This window comes from Glandiceps talaboti, chromosome 10 (genome assembly GCF_964340395.1).
Source record: "Glandiceps talaboti chromosome 10, keGlaTala1.1, whole genome shotgun sequence".
Lineage (NCBI taxonomy): Eukaryota > Metazoa > Hemichordata > Enteropneusta > Spengelidae > Glandiceps > Glandiceps talaboti.
In genome coordinates, this window is record NC_135558.1 from 16,657,625 (window position 1) to 16,680,770 (window position 23,146).

General features: G+C 35.6%; 2 protein-coding genes across 3 annotated transcripts; one reads left to right on the forward strand and one right to left on the reverse strand.

The window, feature by feature from the left end:
• LOC144440869 (kynurenine aminotransferase-like) lies at positions 1 to 17,903 on the reverse strand. Of its 2 annotated transcripts, none has more exons than XM_078130303.1 (15): positions 17,760 to 17,903; positions 14,172 to 14,280; positions 12,603 to 12,664; positions 11,633 to 11,684; positions 11,019 to 11,117; positions 9,761 to 9,910; positions 8,385 to 8,471; positions 7,542 to 7,661; positions 6,756 to 6,876; positions 6,401 to 6,477; positions 5,726 to 5,815; positions 4,515 to 4,701; positions 3,426 to 3,502; positions 2,861 to 2,947; positions 1 to 2,299 (listed from the first exon to the last, which is right to left on the reverse strand). In XM_078130303.1, exons 2-15 carry the CDS (start codon positions 14,274 to 14,276, stop codon positions 2,225 to 2,227), a joined length of 1,389 nt encoding a protein of 462 aa, XP_077986429.1. In that variant the 5' UTR covers positions 14,277 to 14,280; positions 17,760 to 17,903; the 3' UTR covers positions 1 to 2,224. The 2 variants fall into 2 exon arrangements, with proteins under 2 accessions (XP_077986429.1, XP_077986430.1); XM_078130304.1 differs by lacking the exon at positions 17,760 to 17,903 and adding an exon at positions 16,306 to 16,373.
• Positions 17,904 to 18,302: 399 nt separating this feature from the next.
• LOC144440672 (myogenesis-regulating glycosidase-like) lies at positions 18,303 to 21,298 on the forward strand. Its single transcript, XM_078130057.1, has 2 exons — positions 18,303 to 20,055; positions 21,039 to 21,298. Exons 1-2 carry the CDS (start codon positions 18,303 to 18,305, stop codon positions 21,296 to 21,298), a joined length of 2,013 nt encoding a protein of 670 aa, XP_077986183.1.
• Positions 21,299 to 23,146: the final 1,848 nt, after the last annotated feature.

Here is a 23,146-nt window from a genome sequence, read left to right on the forward strand (position 1 = left end):
ATGTTGGCCTTTCGGTCAAACAACAGCCTTTATTAAAAACTCATGAAGGTATTTGAAAATGAGTGTCTTTAGGTCATAGCTATTTGGCAACATCTTTCATAAGGCATGATAAGCTGTTATAATCCAATAAGGTTTTTCGTATACATATCAAAGACTTGCCAGTTACTTTATGGTCGAGATCTGTGTTCAGTAACAGCCTAAAGACTTCTCTTAGTGTTACTATCTCAAGTCGCTCTCCACTCCAAGACAAGGGAGATGCAGTCAGAGGCACGGGAATGTATTTTGAATTTGAAATTATCACTTACAGCTCTGCTAAACCTAAGTGACTGGGTCGTATACATATAAACCTTTGATATAAGTATGGTAATACATGAGGATGGTGGCCAATTACAAGTGCCTAATAAGTCAATATTAGATCCACTGTTCTCTGAATTTTTAGTATACAGTACATAGTTTTAATTTACAAATACATCATTCACATAGTAGGTGGTTTCAAGACATTTAATTTTGTATATTCAATATTGAGAACACAATATTTTAATGTTCAAGGCACACATTTTGTTCCTTTATGCGGAAAACTAGAAGTACAAAAATGTTAAGGCAATAATGATCCCAATCAACACACACCAAACCCTATTTCTATACCTATCCACGTACATATCTGTATCAGTTAGTCTGAGCATGGAAGTATAACCCCACAGTGATAATACCTCCATTGTCTGAGCTACTAATGAAAGCCTAAAAGTCGATTGTTAGTCACAAAATATGGCGACAACAAGAGATTGCGACACTACCACACCAGAGAGACTATAGCGTTTCAAGTAGGTGGCTATGTATATTTGACATCTCGCACAACAATTTTTTGTTGGTAATAAAATATGACAAGAAATATTAGTGTTTCAATAAGGCAGCACCATGCATGTTTTTTGTTAAAATTACACAAAGTACAGACACTGATAGTGTACATGTACATAAAATATAACATTTTATCTCACCGTCAACACAAATAAACTATTTAAAGTTGGAATTTTCCCTGTTTCATATAACAGTGATGCTGATTTAATTTTTATATGCTTGAGTGCTATCAATGTCTGTATTTTATTTATTTTATGTGATTCATTCACAAAATGCCTTATGTCAGACAAAATAAACATTTTGTCACCTAAATGATATGCTATAGTCTCTCTAGTTTGGTAGTAATTGTATTCTGTATAATGTGTATTATTAGATATGTTATTCCCTAATATTTTTCTTCGTTCAGCCAAGGAAAATATGAATGATCTAAGGGGCCTTGTCATTACGAGTAGTGACAACACATAGGTCACAAGCATTTTCTGGCTGAATGAAGAAAAATATAGGGGAATAATATAATTATACCATCACCAGTAATATGAAAACAAAAAGCAGGGAAAGTAATGGCCATTTTGAATGTTTTGACTCATATTTCAAACACAGCAGAACCAGTGATGTAGACACGCATTGTCGTGATGTAGAACGACCAGAGAATATATTCCATATTTTTTGTTGAACCTGTGACTCGTGCATGGTATAATAGTTGAAATGTTACACATTCGTATTCTTAATTTGATTTCTATTCTTCTTTCTTCATTCAGCACTCACATTCACTCTAAACATGTATGATTTTAAAAACTGTGTTACAGATCAAAGTACACATAACAGACCTGTTACCAGTTCCCAGATACATTGTGCATCTCTCCATACAATGCCATGTATTGTGTATGCACTGAGGAGTTTGCACACGCTACTCAGGGGGATGATTGTCACCTGACCTTACCCTGGGTTCACCCGTAAAATCTCTCTCTCTATCATTGATGGTGTTTAGTCTTTGTTCTATAAAATCACTCATAATCAAAGCGATCAACATATGTTTCCATCATTTCTTGGTAAAAATATTATTTCAAAGTTACTAAAAGACAAAACAAGACTAAATATAACATAAGCGAGGTTATCTCGCACGATGCATCTTGGAACCGGAAAAATCAGCTGTTATAATTCATATGGTCACTTTAATATGAACGCTGCACTGTATATCCAAGTTACATCTACTGAAACTATAATATACAGAAGATGGGATGGATATCTGTTTTAGCACATACCAACGTCCTTAATAAAACAATCTGAGTACTCTTTGTTAGTGTATTTCATACATTATAGTTACGGTATGTGGCAAATTTCACAATGGGCAAGTATTCTAATTTTCAATTCACTTCTTAGCATCATCCATGGACTTTTTCCATTCCTTGATGATTTTCTCGGCTTTGTCTAAAGTACTGTCCTCCTGAGGAAAAATAAAAACACATGGATATTAGCTATGGTGGCATATATCTTTTAGAACACACATAAAATATTCCCCAACAATGTATTAACTCGTAATCATACCATGCATAAGCTAAGTTGAACCAAAATATATGGAATTTATACCATGGCTGTTCTACATCATGACAACGCGCCTATGTCATGACGATGTGTGTCTACGTCACTGGTTCTGCTGTGTTCAAAATATGAGTCAAAAGATTCAAAATTCTCATTATTTTTCCTGATATTTCTTTGATATTACTGGTGCTGGTATAATTATGTTACATTCCAATATTTTTCTCCATTCTGTTGTAAAATACTTCTGACCTAAGGGTTTTGTCACTACTCATCTTGTGACTCTTAGTGACAAAGCCCCTTAGGTCACTCGTATTTTCCTTGGATAAACAATGGGGAATATTGGAGAATAAAATCTACTTATTCTTTTTACATGAAATATTTCATATTTCAGCATAAATATTATTTCATGTTTCTACACATCAATGCCCCAATTATCATTTGACAATACAGAATACAAACAACTTACCTTGATGAAACAAAACCTGATGTAGTTCTCTCCTAAATGTTTATGTTCCTTGCTATAAAATGCACTGGGTGGAATAGCACCAATTCCCTGAATAAAAATAAACATCATTACAGGCAAAGACAATATAATATAGAACTGATCCTATGCAACCAGCAATCCCGAGGTGTATAATTCAACCTAGTTGTAAACTTGTATATATGGGAATCTGGCAAGGCACAGGTTGTTTTGTGATGTTATACACTCACAGAGGGTGCAAGTATGGTTTGCTCCCAGGTGCAACAAGTATAAAAGAATCAACATGCCACACAGGTCTGCACAAGAGCAACAATTGCATATTTCTTGAAGCAATTTAGGTAAGCACTATTTTAAAATTATCATATGGTAAATGGAGTGGGTCAGGCTCCCTCTTATAAGAATATGCCAGTCTGAAACTAACTATACCATATATGACTGGTGTACATTTCATTTACATGTTTTTAATAAAATATCATGTAAACTGCTTTGTAGCCAAAGTGATATTATCTAATATACATGAATATAAAACAATATCAAATCATGTTCATACTTTATTCTTGATGAGCCATCTGGCCAACTTGTAATCTTTCCCTCCATCTCCTACCTCTGGATCATCCAAGTCAATTTCTGAAAGAAAATTATTTTTTAGAAATTTCAAGAATCTTGAATCTAGGATATTTCACATTAACATGTTTCATTTTCCCGTCGGTAAAAAAGGAGAACTTTAAATATGGTCACATGTACATGTCCTATCATCTTGGGAATAAAAGTTGTAAGTTTATGTTGTTAACTTGTTCCACAATACTCCTATACCCATCTAAGTTCAAACCAAGAAAGAATATCAGGGATCAACAGGGGAAATATTTTTCAAATACTGGTTAAAATTATCTTAAATTTAAGTCATTGAAGAATCCAAAATATTTGCCAAATACTGTGATAACTCAAAGAACAAAAGAGAATCAATTTCAATAACAAAAGAGAATCAATTTTGCAGAAAACAGACAGTGAAACCACAGATTTCCTTTCACCGTTTCACAGGGACCTGGAGGAAGCTTACAGTTGATAAATTCAATTAAGATAGTTTTATGAAAGTAGCCATGTGGATTATTTATTTGGGATTTTTAATTCATAAAAAACTTTTCTATGTTTGTCTACTTGAAAAAAACAATGTGAAATAACATATACGAAGTTCTTGTTTGTATGTGTCAATAAATTACAAAAAGATGCAAAAAAGTGTAAAAACTTTGTTGAATTGTGCGTACAACAATAAACATTTTACACATTTTTTAATGTTTTGTAATCTATTAAGTTACAAAACAAGGACTTGGCATTTGTCATTTCACATTGGGTTTTTTTCAAGTAGAAAAACATACTAAAGTTGTTTTATAAATTATAAATCCAAAATAAATACCCCAATTCTCATCCATACAGCCACTTTCATTAATCCCTTGGATGCATGCATTCTTTCTTTAAAGGCCTATTTTAGATAAGGGTTATGATGTAGCAGTGCAAAATTGTTGTTTGACAGAGCCTTTGAAAAAGTTCTAGACAAAAAGAGCAATTTGTAATCCTCATAGCTCTACTTATAAGATAGCATGACCCACGATTTAAACATAGTCCTTTTATACTACAAACTTACCAACACTGGATGTGTCTGCCATCATAAAGTAGCCTCCCTCTGGCATAAAGGGAACCAAACCAACTTCTGACAGCATTTTTGCCATTCTTGCTCTCTTTCCTTCAAGCATTGATGCAAGCTCCTTGAAGTAAGAATCTGGTTTGTCAAGACGTTCAATCTCTGTCTCAAAACCAATAGCAGCAGCCTCCTACAAAAAGAAATACTTGGAATATTATATCCCAAGTAACTATAACTTCTATTTCTAAATTTATTTTTGAAAATAAAATACACTAATTCGTTACTCTAAATGATTAATTTATGCTGATCATTTAAATACATCATAGTTACTGTTGGCAAGGTGTACACTTGCTTGATGACCATATGTAAATAGTCAAGAATTAGATAAAACAGTTAATTCGTAAGTCACCAAATTTAACATTGTAAGACATGCTGATAAGGTTTGATCAACAGCTGATACACACTTCAAAAACTTCAATAACTCCCAAAAAAGTTAAAAGTAAGGGTTAACTATAATGAAAAATACCACTTTAGTTACAGAAGCTGGGCTGCAATGAAAATATTGAATGAATGTCGTTAGCAATTTCAGTGCTAGTTCCACACAAGTTTGAATGATTTGGAACTTGGGAACAGCATGTTTGGTGATACGGTCCTGTTATATATTTTGTTTCTACTTTTATTAGTCAAAATTGATAGAATGAAGAGAGTCTGTTCCAAATAACCTCTCTTTCATCTACCGATATTTTAATTACACACAGATAATCTTCATCAGGATTAGACCAGTGTACACAATGACAACGGATTGAAAATTATGGTGAGGGGCAATTACTTCCAATATCATTGTGGATATGGAGCAGGTGGTCATCCACTTATGGTGACCAACCACATCAACTGGCTAGGCGATTGCTAGAATAAGCCATTTTTCATCTCACAACAGATTTCAAAAGTTCTTGCATGAGCCATTGCATCCATAGCAACCACACATTTGAGGGTGGTTAAGTTGAAAGTATCAAATGCTTAGCAACACTGCTCTTCTCAACATCATTGCACATGGCCACATCAAATGCTTGACTGCGATCACACGTTTGGCAACTGTTGATGCTAGGCATTTTTGCGTATCTCGTGAAATCTGCAATGAGGCGTAAAATTCCTTATTGTCTTTGCTGAATGAAAATGAGGACCTGAAGTGAGAAATCATGAATGTATAAACTCACCTGCAGGGGTGTTGCTATGGTGTACAAACTGTTTTGATGGACAGTCATCAGTGGCTTGATCAAATGCGCTGGACCAATAGACCAACCAAGCTGAGTGAAAAAGGTGACAAAATTTGAAATTGGTTTATGATGTTTAAGAACAAACTAACATAACAATATCTTTGCATACCCTTTATAAAGATTTTTATATCATATCATACCATAATATCATATATTATCATATATTATCATATCATATCATATCATATCATACAAACAGAGGCTAATTTTGATGTCATTGATAATGAGGTGTGAAGTAGCCCATAAAAGATTTAAAATGATTTCATGACATCAATAAAATAATAACCTTTCATTTCTAGGGTGAGTCAAAGCATTTTCTCACACCATGAATCATGTTTTTGATACACAACACACATCTCTGATGTGATCATTTTAATTTGAACAATTTCTCATCTACATGCCCCAAGTAATGTCCCCATCAAATACCAAGGCAATTGGTCTGAGGGTTCTTGATTTTACGTCATTTACACACACACACACACACACACACACACACACATACACATTTCACCATGCCTATAGCACTATGTGCTGAAAATGCATTCAAAATTTGTTCAGTTGGGCTAATATTGATTTCAATGTTTATGTAAGAACTTGCTGAAAAAGTCCACTCACCTTCCATCCAGTTACACTGAAGGTTTTACCAGCACTGCCAATAGTGATTGTACGATCCCACATTCCAGGAAGAGAAGCTACACAGAAGAAAAAGGTGAAATTCTTAATTTTAGTTTCCCTTACATTTTTCAACCAGATTTAATAAATTACTGAATATCATTCTCTTTTCCCCAAGTGCTTACTGTTTATTTTCATTCACCAATTAAAAATAATTTTAAAAACACTAATCTAAATATTACATGAATTTTGTATTGCAGATTCAACGAAAACTTCATCAACCAATCAAAATACTTTTATTGTCAAATGATTGATCCCTTAACTTTCTAATAAATTAAAAATGGGTCCCTTAACTTACCAATTCTGATATGCTTCAAGTCATCATATACCAACCATTCATACACTTCATCACTTATGCATATTACATCATGCTTTTTACATAGATCAGCGACCATTTCTAATTCAGATCGTTGAAAGACCTGTAGAAAAAAAGAAAGTATAAAAAAGTGGTTCCTTTTACATTCATACAGTACTGGTATGCATCATAAAAATGTCAATGGCAGTGAAGCAATCACTACATCAATTAATTCCAATAGAAGTTTTTTATACACAGGATGTACACGGGATCATTAACATTACACCTAAACTTGACTGCAGTCTCATTGATTTCCATTCTTAGATTATCTTTTTTGCAATACTTTCTAAATTTTGTTGTTTTTATCACATTTGCCTATGGTATTGTGTTTTGAATGACATCAGCACTAGACATATCATTAGCAGACAGTATAGTGGCTTCTGAGTAGGTCATTTGCACACACACACACACACACACAAACATACATACATACATACATACATACATACATAGACACAGACAGACAGACACATGCAAATATACATACATACATACATACATACATACATGTACATACATACATACATACATACATACATACATACATACACACTATAGTATGCATCTAGCCTTCTTTTTTGGCCTTAAAAACTCCATTGAGTTAAAAAGATCCACAGCTAAAATCGACAATCTCATCAAAAACATGCATACAATGCATAACTTTATTCATTTATTTATTTATTTATTTATTCATGTAATGAAGTCTTGAGAAAATGTATGATTATTTACCTTTCCCAGAGGATTGTTAGGATTATTTATAATTAATGCTTTAGTTTTACTTGTAAATTTACTTGCAAGCTCCTCAGGATCCAAGACAAAATCCTTTGTGGAAGTGACATTGTCATGTTTCTGTAACAAAAATGATTTAAATTATACAATGTCCAATATTAGAAGACATTGTAAAATAGCAGTAATAGTAGTCTAGAGGCTATGCATGGTTTTGAACCTAGGTTTTGAATCTCAAGGTCTCTCTTCAATTCCATCTCACACAATGAGAAATCATGAACCAACAGTTGTTCATGCAAATGAGTTAACCTCCAGCTGTTAGAATGATGTAAACGGTGTATAAGTAGCATCCTGAGCTGACAAATATACCATATTTGGACACTATGTAACTGCCCCCCCCCCCACCCCCCATCCCACCCCCACTCCTGGAAACACTAACTTATTATTGTGCAGAATTCAAAGATTGATTAACAAAGACATGATGTTATTGACTGTGTGGGTAGCTTCAGTTGAATTTGAAATTTCATCTCAACTCCTAATTGAGCTAGATGTATGAAGAAATTCGATGCCATGGATAGCATCTAGACTGGAGTTGTAGAACAAACCATAACTTTTTATATATGAATACAAACAAACAAATCATACTGTTTGTTATGAAGATTCTAATATTCCATGACGTGGGAATCAAATACTGGAGTAAACAACTGAATAAAGAATGATCCAGAAAACAGTAATCAGTTGAATGAATTATGATTTTAGCTTTTGAGAATGTTGAGTAAATCGAGTCCTAGCTTTGAATCACTATAGGTTTGAATATAATGAATGAGATAATGAAACAACTCTTACAGGCCTCATAGGGATGAATACAGGTACTCCACCAGCCATCCTAGTCATTGGTTCATAACAATCAAAATACGGTTCAATAATGATAACCTGCAAATGAGAAATTTGAATTTGAAAATTTCGATTATAGTCACTGTATGAAATGAAAAATACACAATAAAAATGATAGACAAGCAGGACAATGTTACAAAGAGGGGAAGTAACTTAAATGATTTGGATTAATAACTTTTGATACAGAATGTTGGAATTACAGAGACTTGAATTACATTCAATGGTTTGATACAACAGTTTTACGACTGCTTTATATATAGCAGTTTACATAATAGCTCACGTTTATAACCGAATTTCAAGTTCCCTTGTCATTTCATGATCATTTAATAAATGAATTTCTACATTGGATGGTATAATCTGATGGTAACACAGAAAATCTCTTTAAGCAAATGCCCATATTGGGCTTGCACTAATTCTATTTCATCCCTAGTGAAGAATGTCTATATGATAAGGAAATGTATATTAATTTTTTGTAATTGAAATTTTTATTGAGGGCTCAATATGCCAAAATATGAGAGTAAAATCGCAAGCTGATTAAGCACGTTTTTGCCAGTTCTTCACTTTACAGTGACTATCCCTGAAGTCCCTATCTGATACAATGGCAAAAACTGCATTGGTATATTCATAGACCCCCCCCCCCCCCCCCCCCCACGTGGGTGGAGGGTCTATGGTATATTAAGGCAAGTCAAAATTGTGAATTACTACATCTGTATAGAGCTTAATTGCACTGGTGCATGTGTATACTATACTAGGGGTATTTGCACTGAAGTGCAGTATTATTGCACACCTGCATGCAAAAGATATGCAAATGACGTGACAATTGTTTGTTGCACCCAAAAGTGTGTGATTGCACAGTATGATCTTTATGAAATTTGCTGTTTCCGATAAACATATGTAATAATAACAGAGATCCACGTCCTTTGAGTGCCAGTGTGGGTACTCAGGGGCATTTACATGATGCTTGCAGTGTTTTCTGCTGCATGTTCATTCAATATGCTTGTGTGAAAGTATATAGCCACACAGTATACATGTACTGCAAGCACTTGTGCAAATGCCCCGAGTATGCCACACTTGCACTCGTACATCTTGGGGTTCTGATATATTACTCCGTGTGTGAGAATCTCATTGTATACACAGCCCATATTTAGCCCAATATGTTAACATCCTATGAAAGCAATATTACAATTTATCTTTGAATTACCATAAATCATGGCAAACTACAGTCTTTAGGGCTGACATATTATTACCATATTATTACCATGGTAACTATGAAGAACATAAATTAGCTTTAAAGTCCTTATGTAGTCTTGTGTTGCCTAGCAACCTACCTCATCCCCCTCATTAATCAATCCCATGAAGCAACAGAAGAGTGAATCGTAAGCTCCAACGGTACACAGAATGTCGGTATTAGGGTTGATGTCTTGCCCTATTAACTGACTGTACAGCTTGGACAAGGCTTGTATCAATCTGGGATGACCCTGCAAATATATGACCAAGAAAAAAGAAATGAAAAAAAAACTATAGTCTGTGACATTTGTGCCACACTAGCAGCTATCACTCAGTGTCTTAGAAGCCTGATAGGGTTGAAAAAGACAATGTATTTTACAATCTAACCAGACACTTGACCAAAATGAAAACAATTTAAAAAATAAATAGTTACTCCAGTTGGAGTACAAGGCATTAAATAAATTGCATTTTGGGGTGATCCTGAAAAGTATGACACAGAAATAAATGAAACTCGACTTGATTTGATTTGATTACTAACATTTATCTTATTAAAAATTTCAAATAACATGCTAACAGAGTTAATTTCAAGGACCAGAAAATATCTTGCCATAACTATATACATGTAAAGTCTTGTATCCTAAATATACATGTAAAGAAATACCTTGGGAAACTAAATAATATAACTAGTTTTTATAAATTGAGATCAAATTTTATGAATGGATGTTGCCATTCAAATTTTTTCTTAACTTGGTCTTCATTTCAAAGAGGAATCTAGTATATATAATAGGATCTGATGATGGAAACTGCCATTCTATGATGTGTCATTAATTATGATATATGAGATGTAACCAATCATGTCACTGAGTAACAGATTATCACAATCATATTTACTTCAGACCACAATTTACCTTCCTCCACCATCTTATCCTCTTTATAGTAATCATCATCTAGGTAATGTTAAATTTAAATTTACATGATATGTCAGTTTACATTTCCTTTATTTATTTACATACCATATATTAATTTAAATATCATATGTTGATTAACATATCCTTTATTAATTTACATGTACTACTTTACATATCCTTTATACTTACATATAATTTAATTTACATGTTAATTTACATATATATTAATTTACATATACTAATTTTCTTATATTAATTTTCATATCATATATTAATAATCATATATTCATAATAGATTTCAAATACTTATTAACTTACAAATCCTTTTGTATACCAATGTAACATAATGTTTGGACTGTTGTTGTTTTAATTAACATATAGTCTAATTATGGTATTTACTTTGCATGTCACATGTCATCAAAGCTAGTAATTGATATATTTGTCAACTTACAAATCCCCTAGTGTACTGATGCATCATGATATTTGGACTGGTTACTGTTTTAGCTAGGGCATCAACTACATGAGGTGGTGCAGCAAAGTCAGGAAAACCCTGAAGAGAGAAATGAACTGATGTGAGAACATCTATCAAACTTGTTGGGTACATCACTGTGTATCAGTAAAATGGAATTTAATGAGATTGGATGCACTGGACTTGACTTCAGTGAAAACAAGTCGAATGGAAATTAAATGGAAAGTAAATGAAAAGAAGAGAACACAACACAATGCAACGCAACGCAATGCAATGCAATGCAATGCAACACAACACAATGCAACACAATGCAACGCAACGCAATGCAATGCAATGCAACACAACACAACGCAACACAATGCAACGCAAGGCAATACAATGCAATGCAACACAACACAACACAACACAACACAACACAGCACAACACAGCACAGCACAGCACAGCACAGCACAACAGAACACAACACAACACAAGAAGAGAGGGGAGGACGGGAGGGTAGGGTATATGACTTCATTCAATTTAATGCAAGGTACTAATATTAAAGTATTATTCACTATCTAAACAATACTTTGGAAATTCATCTTCATAAACTTACCTGACCAAGATTGACAGGTTTATACTCTAAAGACAAGCCTACAAACTCCACCCTGAAAAACCAGGTCATATAACAATGTAACATCAGCATTGCACAATCCACTACATGCATTTTATATTTCCATACTTCATAATTCATAACAGCAGTTCTGCATGTGGTCTTATGAACAAACATCATTAGAGGATGGCCCATTGTGTGCCACTTTTCTCCTTATCATTAAAGAATTCAAATTTTCATTTTTTTATACGGCGAAAGTAATTGTTGTTGTTTTTTGCATATATTAACTTTGTATGTACACAAATAGTTAATTATCAGCATGTTGAAGGATTGTTAGAACCATAGAATAAAGTTATTTTTTTACTCCCAATTGAGCATTTTAATTTCTGTTTATCAATCCATTTGTTAAACTTTAGGCCCTGGCTCATCACACAGCTAGCATCAGCATTGTACTATCAACTACAATCTGTTACTATGAAGTGCAATGTATCTACATTTGTAATTGTGGGTGGTCTGATCAAGTAACCTGTAATTAACTTGAAGGATTGTATTCCTGTACTTTCAGTATGCTACACCAAGCTTGGTATGGCATGTAGGTTTGCATTAACGTTTTTATCGAAATTATTATACTTTTAACATTTGGAATCTTATATGTTCTAATGCATAAACCACATCATTGCATACATACTAGAGATTGCTTACACAGGTACTCACACCTACTAGTGGTATTTGCACTACAGTGTAATACCGAAAATGTTATTGTATACCAGCATGCAAAGGATATGCTAATGAGAGTATGATCATTTGTTGCAGTCATGAAAGAACATGATTTTACAGTATTATTTTTTAAGGAAATTTGCTGTTTCAGATAAATTTATGTAACGAAAACAGAACCCCATGTGCATGAGTTCATGAGTTCCAGTTTGGGTACTCGGGTATTTCTACTGCACTTCATAAGCGTACTTCAACTTACCAGACATTTTTGTCAAGACCCTGAATTCTGTTTGCGGGACCGTGTTTCTTGGACATTGTGACCTGCAATCAGAGATATATTGAGAATGACTGTACATGGACAGCCTTTGTGATTGTTTCTACATGAAGATTTTAAGTGAAATTATGCTGAGTAACAGAAGGCAAAAAAAAAAAGAATTGTTTCTTGTCAGAACAATTTATCTAAAATTTTTTTTTTTTTTTTAATTTATTCTCAACAATTGTCACCTGCATGACAGTTACTGTTCTTTTTTATTTAGTACTTTAGAGCAAGTGTGTATGTGGGGCAGATGTCATTTGCTTGTTCATGATTGGCTCTACAGTTGTCTTCACTGACGTAGGGAGGGTTATTTTTTTGTGTTTCCCCCGGACCTGCAAACTGCATGAGCTGGACAAACAAGAAAAAAAAAAGACCGACAAGAGGGTATTTAAGTGATACACATGCTGAGCAGAAACAATTCTTCGTCTTTTTTGCCTAACTATTTGATAGTTTTTTCTCAAAAATGCAATTACAATGTCATACATTTTAAATCAGTGTAGACCTACAGCTTTATGTAATATTGTATTTGTACATTTGTCTTGTCAATATCTATTTTGATGTTTTACCTGGTGTTAAACATGAAGTTCCTTGCTTTATGGATAACAAAAGTACATCTATTTATAAAGGGGCACAGGCTGAGTTTAGAGTTTTTACTTTGGTTAGTAATACAAAATACTTTACATAAAACCATGGCTATTAAACCTGATCGAGTATAGTTTTTACAACTATTCATGTAGCCATGATCATGTAAAGTGGAGGTGCAGAGAAACATATCTCAGCCTTCAGACCTCAGAGAGAATTTCACAGATTTGCCAGTCAGTGATAGTGGTATTTGTCACTGACTAAATTTTAAGAAAACATGACATTGATAAAAAGAATCAATTGATGACTTGTCCAAGGAGAGAGCCAACCAATGGTACTCAAGGAATAAGGTCAGTAACTCCTTAGTATTTTTGGCCAATTTTGTTTCCAAATAAAAGGTTACTTATATTTTACCATTCACTTTAACTTGTCTAAAAAACCAACAACCACTGGCAAAACTCCTACAGTATAAACAACTGTGATACTAATATATAAGAATAAAATGATGTCATTATATTCATTAAGTATGAGAATACAGTATCACAGCAGCTAATATGATGGGGGGTTTGCCAGTAACTACTAGACTGTCGACAGTCGTTCGTGCCTTTTTTGCTACGTTTTATCTAAAAACTAAAGTCGTCACCTCGCTCCGATCCAGAGCAATACTATAACCATGTACTGATTATTTAGCAACATCACAGCGAGTGCCTATGGCACTCACAGTTTCCTATCAGTATGCATTAATATTCAGTGCTACAGAATGAGGCGACAACTTTGTTGTAGATGAAAAGTAGCAGAAAAGGCACAAACGACTGGCGGAAGGTAAAATATAAGAAACCTTTCATTTGGAAACAAAAATGAAAATACTTAAAAGTTGCAGACCATGAAAGATTTATTTTCATATAATTATCTCTCAAAAAAAGTACTTACTGAGGATGTGCTCAAAGCGTGTGATAAATCTGTGGTGCAAGGATACACAACACGGGTAAGTGCTCTTTTCACTAAGTGTCTAACAGCTGGAGTTCTACTTAACATCACCCTGAATAGGAAACGAAAATAGGAAAATGATAAAGAAGTTAGTTACACAGACCAAAAATAGTTAACCCACAGCATAATTCAGATATGAGGGTATTTTAATATATGGCCATTTTGATACTATTTTGACTGCATGCAAACCAAGCGTTACTCCGTAACGGTCTTGTCTTCAAGCAGTGGAATTGGATAACTGGTGCTTAATCGGAGACAAATTTTTACCTTTGACTTAATTTACCCAAGCTGATATCTCACCTAGGAGACTGTAGAAAGACAGAAATATTACTTTGTTTCATACTACCCCTGGAGACAGGTGAAAGGCAGGTGTCATAAAGCCTAAGGTATTGATAAATGTGGACAAATAAGTGATATATTCTGTATCCCAAATTTCATTTATATCTAGGTTTTTTCCTATCATAATACACTTGAAAACCTGAAATTAACAACTGTAAACCTTAAAAACTACACAGTTTTGTATACATTATGCCATCTTGATAGAAATAGTGTGCAGCTCCAGCAAAGCCCCAGAGGGTGTAAAAAAATAATTGTTTGGTTCTGGTTACCTGACCCCATCTAGCTATTCACTGCCAACCCTGAACTTTTTTTATGTACATTTGTATTTGAGAAAAAAATAATAAAATCGCAAAAATTGTGAAGTCTCACGAGAAATAATAGATGCTGAAACTGCCAACAACTGAAAAAGACACTCTAAAACTGTTCTTCCAATCTGTAATGGCTGTGCAGCTGATAGAGAGAAGTAAACAACACAGAGACCATTTGGAAAACAATGGAAAACCTGAAATAGCTACTCACGCAGAAAAAATAATAAAATAAAATAAAACAAAAAATCTACTTACCCACCTATTCTAAAATTAAGTGTAACCAGAACCACACAATTTTTTTATTATGCCGAAGAGCCGGGGTATATGTGGTCTACTTACCTCCATCAACATTAACTCTGACTATGGATGGATTGTCAAAATGGGTTTAAGTAAGTCTATTAAAAGATATGCATCAATACATGCACTGCTGCAAGTGCAGCTACTATACAGGGACAAACAATATTTCATAAAAAGAACTTTTCAAACAAAACACATACATCAAACTCAACATATGTTTTCATGTTTGTATTAATATGGCATCTGTAAATCATTTTTATGACTTGTACTGACATTAGAAACATGAGTGGAATTTTGGTTGAAATATGTCTGTACTATTGTCCTGGTAATCTAGACTTTCGACAGTTGTTCGTGCCTTTTCTGCTACGTTTTATCTAAAACAAAGTTGGTACTCACTGTTGCTGTATGCAGTTATAGTATTGTTCTGGATCACAGCAAGGCAACGACTTTAGTTTTAGATGGAACGTAGCAAAAAAGGCACGAACGACTGTCAACCGTCTACTGTAATTGAGCCTTCAATTTCCTAAAATAGACAGAAACTAAAACTATTGTCCCAACATGTCGATACAACAATAATAAGCTGTTGAATGGATATTGGTGTAATTATTGTCTCAGTAGGGCAGCATCTATGAAAACTAGTTTATTTAGAGTTCCATCAACTAACAGTGCTGTTTTGGGACTTCCAATGTTTACACTATATGTTGATCACAGGGTTATTAGATCAATAGAAGAACGGCTATCACCCACTTATGTACACACTACCACATTGAAGAATAATAGATTTATACTGTAGTTTGGGTCTATCTTAGTAAACTGAAGGCTGGAAACTGAAGTGTCGCACATTTTGTTCACACATAATACATTAGTCAAGGTTGTATATATTTAAAAAGACCATAATAAAACTGCAACACACCCACAGTTAGTATTGAAAGAAATTCTCAATGTATATACATTTTTTTTACAATTGATGTGGCAGTGTTTGTTTCCATGGGAACATATGTTAATCTGTTAGTTTTCATGCCAACACTTCATGCAAGCTAGCCACCATATTTACGATGAGTGGCATAATCATGAATTATCTAAATATCAACTGACACAGCACTCAAATTCAACTTCTATGAACTCAAAACTACCTTTTCTTTGCCAGATATTCCAAGAATTAAATATATATGTAGTGATGAATTACTAGTCTAGTGTGCTTGGAAAAATGAGTAGTTTGACCACTCAGCCTAAGGATATCCAAATAAACAGAATACAAAATATAAAATAAGTTAAAATACATGTAGATATACTAAACACACACACACACACACACACACACACATACACACACACATACATACACACACACACACACACACACACACACACACACACACACACACACACACACACATACATACATACATACATACATACATACATACATACATACATACATACATATAATATTCTTTGATAAGGTCTGCAACTTTGCAGTCAACCACTGCCATGGTGTTATTTATGAGATTACTTATATGCATGCACACTGGTGAGCTCGTTGGCATTAGCGAAGTTAGTCCAATACCATTTAGTCTTGCTTGCAGACTCATGACTCGATTCTGACTATGTCCCTTTCCTTCTCTCTAGGGACAATGTCAGAATCAAATGCTGGACTCCTTCTCCCCCTGTAGGACTATAAATGTATGAGTTTGCCACCACTCTGTGTTGGCATTGACAGCTGACGAAGCTGGATCATAACGACAATTCAGAGACAAGAGGAATTCTGGTCTGGCATTTACAGTGATCTAGGTTCACTATTTACTTATTATACACACATACGACATGTTAATCTCTCAAAATCAAGCACGGCAAATGTTGAAGGCAAGGGCTGTAAGATCATCTTGCCTCAACCCGGACAAAATATAACTGCATAGAGCGATTGCGTAGGTATTCAAGCTAGTTACATGTGTATGTGTATCAGTTGATGCTAAGATACCCTACAAACATGACTACATGAAGGAGTAGCTGCAATAAATTGTAGTGTTTGCTGTGATTTTGAGAGTTTTTTTCTTCTATTTGTGTTAACATTACAGGAATTGCAGCATTTGCTTCCAGTCAAACAGTGGCCTTGGGACAAAAAAACCCACACACAATTAGAAGAAAAAACCCTTAAAATCACAGCAAATACTTCAATTATTGCAGCTAACGAATGAGGTAAGGAGTCCGGGGGGGGGGGGGGGGGGGCGGTACCCAAGGCCCCGTTTTAGACCAACTTTAACCAAAAATCAATACCCATTATAGACCATTAATAGGTTTTTAAAAGATGAAAGTTTAGACCTAACTTACTAAATACATTATTTTTTCCTCAGGAGGCAACATTTTGACAGTTATGAATTGGTAATGGACAATGGATAACATTTTAGACCAAGCAAAATCGAACATAATGCAAAGTGGACCCCGTTTCATTTTTAGACTCTTGACCTCGAAAAAAAAACCAGGTCCCATTTTAGACCAAATGGTTAGAAAACGCACCCTAAAGGGCGGCACATAAGGGAAAGCCCCCCCCCCCCCGCCGGCGGGGGGATAAGGACTTCAGCTCACTAACCTGTGCCTTGTTGGGCCAGTATGCTGTATGAAGAGAATTCAGAAAAATACGCTCGTTGACAATGCAATCGGTCACGCGATCGACTTAAATTTGAATGTATACAAAGTTTGATGTGTCGCTCGTCAATGTCGACGTCTATGTCCCTTCTCTTCCGGGTTAAAGTGCAAATGCTAGACCTTTCAGGTTAGTGATTAATTTTACAATTGGAAATCTACCCGCCACTGGTAAAAAATACGGTTTGCGGACTGATTGGGGGTCTATGGACTTTCTAGCTCAATATTCCACTGACCACTATGTTAACAACAATACTGAACAAGTTCACAGTGTTCTCATTTGCGTATTATTTACGTAAAATTGACTTCGCGTAAACGATATAATTTCAAAGAACATAGGGGGCCTGTAAATCCCAGGGTTTGCAAGGTGGGTGTGTTATGCTTCATGTTCGTAGCTGTCGATTGTTTCTTTGCTACTACTGCAGCAATAGTGTCAAATGTGTATTGGAAAAATTCTGACTTGATAATATTCCCGAAATGCAGTAAAACAATGTTGAAAACGTCAATTTTGGTCCTTGGCGCAGCTGCTGTACTTGGCTACTTCGTGTTAGACAAGCTTTTAGTGGCGAAAATAAATCATGTTTCTCGAGAAACAATCGACTTCGTTGATGTTGGTCGTCTACACAGCGACCTTCGTACCAACTCCTTCAGCTTAATAAACTCTGCAGGAAAAGACATTTTAAGGGGCGAGTTTGGAATTAATTCAAATTTGACAAATGGGCGAAGCTGCGAACACAACTCAAACGCCAGCCAGTGTATTGAGTTTGAAGGCATTGCCAAATGGAGCGTGTTGCACAGAGCGTCCATAGATATTGACTGCTACAGCATAGAATGGAGTCCGTTCACTGACAATATCTCACCCGAGGATTGTTTTAATCTAAATGGTAACCGTTGGTATGGTGGGGCGGGACTCATACACCAGTACTGGCCTATCGAGAAAGCCAGTGTACCGATGCAGCCCTATTTGAGCTCAGGTTTCATCGAATTTCCAGACACGAAGATAGCAACTTACGGGGGTTTTCTTGAACGCTTATGGGTGGGTTCAAAGGGTATAGGCATTCTTGTGGATGGTAGCGTACCTTTACATTCAAGTATAAATTCCAATAACGATGGAAAACTATGCCTCAAAGCTCAGTACAAAAATTCACTTTACGCAATCGGACGAACTGACCCAACTCCCCCTGTGTTAAGATACACCGTCTGCGTCGGAAACAACGTAAAAACCATCTATAACTTTCTAATGGAAAAACACTTCAAGAAACCAACGGGTATACCAGACGAAAGAATGTTTCGTTCGCCAGTATGGTCAACGTGGGCTAGATATAAAACAGACGTAAACCAAAGCAAGGTACTGAACTTTGCACATGAAATTAAATCACGTGGTTTCTCAAACAGTCAACTTGAGATTGATGATATGTGGACACCAACCTATGGTGATTATGAGTTTACCTCCGAAAAGTTTCCAGACGCAAAGGGCATGATATCGGCTTTGCATTCTATGGGATTTCGTGTTACAGCTTGGATAGCACCTTTCGCTAATCTAGACTCCGCTGCTTTTCAAGAAGGACTGAGCAAAAAGTATCTGATTCAAGATGATAAGAAAGTCGTGCCTGCGTTAACCCGTTGGTGGCAAGGTATCGGTGGCATTATAGATTTCACGAACCCAGCAGCTTGTGGATGGTTTATAAGCCGGTTAAATAAACTCAGGAAAAAGACAGGTTTAGATTCGTACAAGTTAGATGCTGGTGAACTTGACTTTCTCCCAAGTTCATATAGTACGTACAGAAAAATGAATGACCCCGGTGAATACACCATTGACTATGTCAAATGCGTTGCGAAGCTTGGAGGACTTGTCGAAGTACGTGCTGGCTATCAAACGCAAGAGTATGCTGTGTTCCAAAGGATGTTTGATAAAGATTCTACATGGGGGTATGACAACGGCTTGAAGACGGTGATTCCCACGGCTTTAGTTATGGGTATTATAGGATATCCGTTTAATCTCCCCGATATGATAGGCGGAAATGCCTACGATCCTGATAACTTTCTTAAAACTGTTCTTCCAGAAAAAGAACTATTCATAAGATGGATGCAATTAAACGCGTACCTCCCAGCTATGCAATTCTCCATTCCACCATGGCAGTATGATGAACAGGTCGTAAACATAGCATTGAAGATGGTACAGGTTCATGAAGATGTTGTGACACCTATTGTTTTGCGAGCAGCCAAGGAGGCGACAAGAACTGGTATGTCAAAAACTGTTATATTTTATTTTATTTCATAGTATTGGAAACAATTTTATACTTTGCATGTTGTTGTTGTTGTTGTTGTTGTTGTTGTTGTTGTTGTTGTTGTTGCTGTTGTTGTTGTTGTTGATGATGATAATGATGATGATGATGATGATGATGATGATGATGATGATGATGATGATGATGATGTTAAATTCTTATCCGATTTGTATTTTGACATTATCAAGGAATAGCCACGTCCTTCGGTGGATATTTACAGTATTTCTATGCTATTTATTGACCTTGGATAGGTCAAGTCATGGCCTCGAGCTCAGTTCCCAGATTCTAGATGAATATGGCTGTTAGTCGTAGAAATACTGGAACACTCTGGTATTCTATTGCACAGCTGTTGATTCATGTAATTAAGTTTTGTTGAGAATCCTACACAGTGAATGAAACCATTTGAACATTATTGATGAAGTCCTTTTTGTATCTTAATCAACATCAACACCACAAAAAAAATACAACTCGGATCACCCGATCTTACGTATGTGGGTTTTCCCTGTCAATTTCCAGTTTGTCGTGAGGTAACAAAGGGTACCGTAGCGTGGAACGTCTATACAGTGAACAGAAAAAATACCATACCAATCCGATGCCAATCTGAAGTAAAAACTAGAGTACGGCTCGATTCCTTTCTTTACGTTTAGTTCGATCCTTCGTGTATTTTCATCTGTGTCATTCTGGGAGTGATCGCCTTGTTCCTACGCGATCATTCCCACTGCAGAAAGATGATTTGAAAATAAAAATAAAAAAACGGCAATATTAATATACGATCGAAGGAAAAAAAAGAATCTAGCCGCATTCTACATCAGCAGCTTGTAAGCTGATTAACACTATACGCATATACATGTATGCGAATGTTCTCTCTTATTGATTTCTTGATGACCATGGACTCGTGTGTACCGCCTAATGAATGCGATTTACAACTTCATATTTTTCAGGGGCACCAATAATTCGACCACTGTGGTGGATTGCTCCAGATGACGAGGTTGCCTTGACTATAGATTCAGAGTTTTTGGTCGGTAATGATTTACTTGTTGCCCCCATTTTAGACAAAGACAGGAGAAGTCGGGATATCTATCTTCCATATGGTACGTGGAAAGATGAACTCCGTGGAAGACAACAGTTCGGTGGACAGTGGTTGAACAATTATAAGATAGAGCTCGATGAGATTGCAACATTTATACAGGTTAAAATCTAAATTATCGAAAGCATAATTATCCAAACTATACTAAATAGCGATTTAAATTTTGTGATAAAGGATTTTATGTGCTTGAGGTCAGTTACAAATAAATTAAAAACTTTGTACTGCATCAAAATGCTCGGCAAATCTTAGTTTTCACTCTGCTGAGTCCCCGCGGATGTTCTGGCCCAAGACAATTATGCTGTCCGAGACATCAGATGGAAGACCAGCTGACTGTGACCGGGATCAGTCAATGGCAAGCATTTTGGTACAGTTCATAGTTTTAATTTATTTGTAGATTGTGATTGTCATTGAGGAGCTATGTGATTTGTTTGTGTAAAATGAAAACTAGGGTTTTCTTCTCAACGCTACTTAAGTAGCGGAAGTAGCAATACAGTAAACAATCTGACTTCCAACGTCTACATGCTTCCACATATTGTTGTACTGAACTATTCGTCGTTGGTGGCGCTCCTGTTACCCATAAAGCTAAACACAGACGCTTTACTTTCGGGATTGCAGAAGTGTACACAACGAAGAATCGTTCTGTCTAACTTTCACTTTTAGACTTAATAAGGGTCTTCACTGAAAATGTTGATGATTTTTAAGCCTTTCGGCGATCATCACCGTGACCACGGACTAGCCGCGACGTGCGTGTTAGCGATTGGTGCAATCGTTACGACGTATACTTATAGAAAAAGTACGGTAGCTACAAAGACAAGCAAGGAGAATTTGTCTGGACGTGGTAAAAACGGTAACATCAGTGCTACACCAACGTTAGTATTAAACATCGGATATCAGTGGCAGAAGTTCTGCAATAGGTGCAACAAGCTGCAACAACAGTTGTAATACCAGCAGAGAATCAGCCGCCCGATAAAAATCACAGTATTAGCCTAGAAGTTGCTGAAACCAAACTAATTCACTGAAACAGTAAATAGTAAGTGTCATAAAGTTTGTTCAAAAAAGTCACATACAGAAACCCCTTCAAACAATACGTTAATCCTGTTTTATACCCTATGTGAAAATTAGATATCATTCACCGACGTTTTTCTTCGTTCGGCTATGAAAAGTATTATTACGAGTGACCTAAGGGCCATTGTCACTACGAGTCGCTTGACGAGTAGTACAAAACCATTAGCTCTCGAGTATTTTCCATATGGAAGAGGAACACTATGTCAACTTCTCTTCATATTGAGGATTCAGAATTGAAATTTTCCCAAATTCCATAACCCGAATTAAACGTTCCAAGGTGATCGACACAGTTGTCATTTTTATATGTTTTCAATTTTTGCTAATGTACCAAAGGAGGACAAACTATTGGTAGAGGGATTTTGGACTATGTCACACATTATATGAATTTTGAATTTATATGTACGCATGTATATACAAAAAATTAAAATAATCTTTAAAGTTGTAAATTAATAAGTATTGATGTTGGATGTAATAAAATATGAGAGGTCGTTCTGGAACCATTACATATGACGGTTTTCAGCTATCTGCCCTGTTGCATTGCGTACTGGTAAATACAAGAGGAGTGGTACTATTATTTGCATTGGCACAGGTGGTTGGTGTATGATGTCGACACATGACTTAGTGTCTGTTCATAAAGGAGTCGATTTTTCCCCTGATGAATCTCACGCAACAATGAGTTCTCATGATGTTTCAGATTTGCCGCAAATTTTGTATGGTGGTTTTACAACGTTGGAACGAAAGGGGTGTCTAGAGTATGTTACTTGCATCAACATACACACACGCGCGCGCGCGTCACACACACACACACACACACACACAATCTCATCACATTCGAGACACCAGAAGAAACGTACATATCAAAACTGTCGTCTTTTTATTTTTCTTAAAAAAGGGTAC

Coding starts and splice junctions, on each gene's coding strand:
- LOC144440869 (XM_078130303.1), bottom strand. CDS start 14,276: ATGTTAAGTAGAACTCCAGCTGTTAGACACTTAGTGAAAAGAGCACTT. Junction 12,665..14,171: donor ACGCTTTGAGCACATCCTCA/GTAAGTACTTTT, acceptor CTCTGATTGCAG/GTCACAATGTCCAAGAAACA. Junction 11,118..11,632: donor AACCTGTCAATCTTGGTCAG/GTAAGTTTATGA, acceptor TTCTCTCTTCAG/GGTTTTCCTGACTTTGCTGC.
- LOC144440672 (XM_078130057.1), top strand. CDS start 18,303: ATGTTGAAAACGTCAATTTTGGTCCTTGGCGCAGCTGCTGTACTTGGC. Junction 20,056..21,038: donor CAAGGAGGCGACAAGAACTG/GTATGTCAAAAA, acceptor CATATTTTTCAG/GGGCACCAATAATTCGACCA.